General features: G+C 41.3%; 1 protein-coding gene across 1 annotated transcript in view; it reads right to left on the bottom strand.

Moving 5' to 3' along the window:
* Positions 1 to 939: 939 nt before the first annotated feature.
* tspan9a (tetraspanin 9a) overlaps positions 940 to 4,413 on the bottom strand; it is a 49,879-nt gene continuing 46,405 nt past the window's right edge. Inside the window, exon 7 of the mRNA XM_014030715.1 lies at positions 940 to 3,813. Coding sequence (XP_013886169.1) covers positions 3,742 to 3,813 — 72 coding nt within the window. The 3' untranslated portion in view covers positions 940 to 3,741. The remainder of the gene's footprint in view (positions 3,814 to 4,413) is intronic.

Genomic DNA, 4,413 nt, shown 5'->3' with positions numbered 1-4,413 from the left:
GCAGCAAGCGGACGCTGCCTGGTGGCAGTAATCATATTAATCGTCAAGTGCCAAAAAGTAATCGATTAATGTTTTTCTGACGATTAATTGCACACGATACGATTATGCCCAACCCTAGTGTGGAAGAAGGAAATTGCGCGATAAATCCAGTGATGTGGAAGTCAGAGCAAAAAATAAATAATCCTTTGAAAGACGAACTCCAAACACAGCTGKAAACATTAATATAAAAGCTTTTGATATCTATGTTGAAACTGTCTCGCTGTCGTCTTTCTGAAACTTCTGATTTCAAAATAAAATCCATGTGTATCGTGTGTCCACACATATGCTTCATGCTACATGTTTCCATCTGCTTCCCAAACAGAACGATTCATTCTGACAGCATTTGTGTAGAAATATATCCATATATTTATTAATTTGGCTGCAGTTTCGACATTATTCCGACAAATTATCCAGTCTAACAGTGTCTTATTTTGAAAATACGGATGTTGTGCTCGTTTCTTTTCCTGTTGGTGCGACGTAATCTTTAAYAATTGACTCCGGCGCWGCTCCGGCSTCCYGCAAAAATAGGATCTGTTCTAATTTTGCCGGATCGCCGTCCGCTCACCGCCGRCSTGRGCAGCCAGTGTAAACARTCTCATTGATTATAACGGGTGTGTATTTGCTGCGGAGGTCSGAGCGGAGTCYGAACGCATGTAGTGTAAATTAGGGGTGAGTGTTGTAGAGAGCACTGTCTGAATGGGTWAATGAGGGCACAGATTGTAGTGTGAAGRGCTTTGGGTATCCTGGTTGGATAGAAAGGTGCTATAGAATTACAGTCCAATTACCATTCACAACTAGAAACTTTTTATTTACAAATGAGTTAAAAAATMTCAACGAGGAAAGACTTGTCCATCCAGCCTGACATGGAGCCAGAATCTGACCCAGAGCCAGAGCCAGAGGAGAATTAAGACCACCAAATTGTAGTTTGTAAGTCCAGACCCTGTTTAAAATTTCCATCGCAAATAGTGTGCCATAATAGTTCAGAAACCAAAGAAAATAGACTGAATGGGTTGAAAAAAAATGACCCAAACAGAATATAAAGATACCTACGCAGCACCAGGAGAGATGCATTCAACTTGTCTACACTCCTACAGACGCCAAATACACAACGTTTTTAACAGCATGATATGTTCCCTTTAAGGTTTCATCCAATGCAAATGATTTCTCTTTGCAACAATTATACAAGACTAAATTTAGATTGCAGCCACTTCAGTGGCTCCATGGGCTGTAATCAGCAGCTGTTGTGGCAGTGCAGGCTGTAAACGCTGGACCTATGCGAACGAGCTTCTTGGAAAAATTGCTTAAATAGTGAGCTGATGTTTGAGAGTTTGAAGTGATTCACATTTCTTTTATCCATTTAGCTGCAACAGTTTCTTTTTCTTTTTTTTTTCTGTATGTTCGGGCTTGTCCCGCATAATTGTTGCTGGGTTGAATGGAAGGCGAGCGCTACCAATCTGGCAAATTGTGCTCACTCAGCCTCATTCGGGCTAACGTGTGCTGTACGCACAATAGAAGTGGATGGTTTTCAAGTCAAACAAAGCCACAAACCAAAATAGGAAACACAATGCACTGTCACAATGAAGAGTCAGAGCTGCGGCTGCAGAAAATCAAAAGGAAGATGCTGCAAAGGCGGGCAAAGCAGAAAACAAGAAGCTGGGAGCCTATGGACTTACACAAACGTGCTTTTTTTATTTTTAGAGGAATCAGATCCTTTGCATTTAATATGCACCTAAATCTGCTCCAGTTTCAAACTCTGACCACTTAATCAAACTGTCAGGCTTTACAACYTGACTCTAATTCAACACTGACCTATTTCACGTTGTGAGCACGTGCAGACGCAACGTAAAGAGGAGTCATTTCTTACAAACTGATTACTGTCACGTAAACAAGGCTGCTAATCTAATAAACCTCTAGACTTACTTCCAATTTGTTTCAACATGATTTCTCCCAATTCTTTGGCATCTTTTTAGAAGTCAAAACAGAATTRGCTTTGGAGATGTCACAAAAACTGAATACCATTCCCACAGTTAAAAGGATTCCCCAAGAATAAAAGCGGTTCTTTCTATGCCGCTAAATCTTCWGCGAGTTTAAGGAGACAAACTTGAGGGCAACAATCTTTAAGRCACCAAGAGATGAAGAGTATTTTTGGTCCACAGGAGGGAGGCTTGATGCTCAGCCATCCTGCGGTGCATCAGCACGTAAACAGACGTGTCCTACAGGGCATGTTGCCATACCTATCTGCCTCAGCTTTGATCTGCCTACACTGCAGCCTCCCCCTCTCCTCTCAGCCGCACGAAAAGCAAGCTTACATGAGATATGAGAAGTTGCGAACCAGAGGTGCAACTGAGTAATAAGCAATGAATGTCAAACGCATCGCTTCCTGACATGTGGGAAGAGAATTGGGGTGCAAAAAGAAAAAAATGGAGGTATGGCTGACTATGCGGCCACGGAGGGAGAAAGAAGCAGAAGAACGGAGCGAACAGATGACACCTTAAAAAAAAGAAAAGCCTCCAGCCACCTCTTGCCAACACTATTGATGGCTGCAGCGAGACAACATGTCTGTTGCTTCGGCCCTCTGTTTTCTTTTTTCCCCCCTCCTGAATCTGCAGCTTGGACTGTGTGATCAAACAAAGACGGAGCTAAACACACAAACACAATCTATTCTCAAAGTAACAACTTTATCACCCAGATCACTGCGGCTGACAGGACTCGTGGAGCACTAACAACCATTTAACATTATATGTGTCGCCTCACAGGGACTTGGAATACCAATGCAGTGCGGCACAACAAAGTTGTGTATATGTGTGTGTGTTCACAGGCAGATTTGTGCATTACACTTTATTATTCTGTGGACAGTGGCAGAATTTTACCAAATATAAACCCACTAATAATRCCTCATGATTGTATAATGTCCTTACAACACGCTCTCTTTATCCAAATGTCTTATAGTTGAGTAAAAAATATATATAAAACAATTCTAACACGTCCGTCCCCCTCCACAGCACCGTCATGTCAAACCCATCCACACTGCACATGTGAGAGCTCAGCACACCGATCCGTTCAGCACCTACATTCCACAAGAGCGGAAACAATACACAAAAATTCAAAATCTAAGAAGTTTACAACAAAAATTGCAACATTTTCAAGGTCAAGGGTAAGTCAGTGAAGTAGAAAACTAGCATGCCATATTGGATCTTTATTATTTTACAAGCAAAAGAAAAAAAAGGTGGGCTTGTTTTTAATTAATATGAAAGAGGGGGAAAAAACTCCATGAGTGTTGGTGTTATTTTCAGTTTCAAGGGTTTTCTTTGCCTTGGAGATGCTGTATGGGCATTAGTAAAGTTCTCATGTCCTCAAAAAATCCATTCTTCCTTTCAGCAAATTGTTAGTCAACTCACAAAAAAACAAAAAAATATATATTTCATTAATAACCAGCGAGTTTCTCTTGCTTGCCAACAGTAGGTGTCCCTTCTATTCCAGTTGTGTAACTCTTTGGCAAAATGAATGATAAGAGAAAAGAGCAAAAAAAAAAAGGTGCAGGAACACAGCTGGAGTCTGTACAGGTCTAGGATGGGGAGGGCAAAGGATGCTCTACAGATGCTGTAAAGTGAAAGGGAAGCATGAATGTTTTTTTTCCTTCATGTCAGAGTCTCATCCCATCAGGCAGTGGGGCTCCTCTACGTCAGGCGCCTCCGCCTGAGGCTAAGCGTCGTACTTCTTCCCCGTTCTGTGGATGTGGTGGAACAGTGTCATGGAGAAGGCCATTCCCAGGAGCTGCAGAAGAAACGAGAAGAAGACTGTGAACGTCTGACTGTATGGATTAAGTATTTCTGTGCTTTTGTTTATGCGTTTGTGTGCGGCCGGTTTGATACTGATTCCTCTCTCTGCCCAATAAATCCTGCAGTGAAGCACAAACACGTTTCGGTTCATTCCCATTTTTTCAGATGGCCTTTAAACAAACACAAGCTCTGGAATCTTGATGGGAAAAAAAAATGTGTAGCGTACACAAGCATCAAGTCAATGAAGTAAATTGAGTAGCCACTGAATCAAAGTAGSCAGCTATCTCTTTGAAGTTTCCATTATCCTTCACACTTCTACATCAAACACACTGACAAGGCTGAGCCTAAAACCATTATGTTGGAAAGTTTGGATGGCAGGGAGAGTAACATCAACTGCAAAAGTTTTTTATTTTTCATTTTATTTTATTTTTAAAGGCAGCCAGGACTCCACTGGGGTTTCCTACGTTATGTGATCAACCTGGGGAAATTGCTTATTATTCCTAAGTTTAAAGGGATCCGTGATTAAAATGTCCTGATGCATCTCAGTAATCCAGGTAAAAAAATCAAAGGAAAAAAATTGTATAGGTCCTCTGGA

The sequence above is a fragment of the Austrofundulus limnaeus genome, unplaced genomic scaffold (assembly GCF_001266775.1).
Source record: "Austrofundulus limnaeus strain Quisiro unplaced genomic scaffold, Austrofundulus_limnaeus-1.0 Scaffold1107, whole genome shotgun sequence".
NCBI lineage: Eukaryota > Metazoa > Chordata > Actinopteri > Cyprinodontiformes > Rivulidae > Austrofundulus > Austrofundulus limnaeus.
The sequence above is the reverse complement of the archived record's forward strand: the minus strand, read 5'-3'. Positions and strand labels throughout refer to the sequence as shown.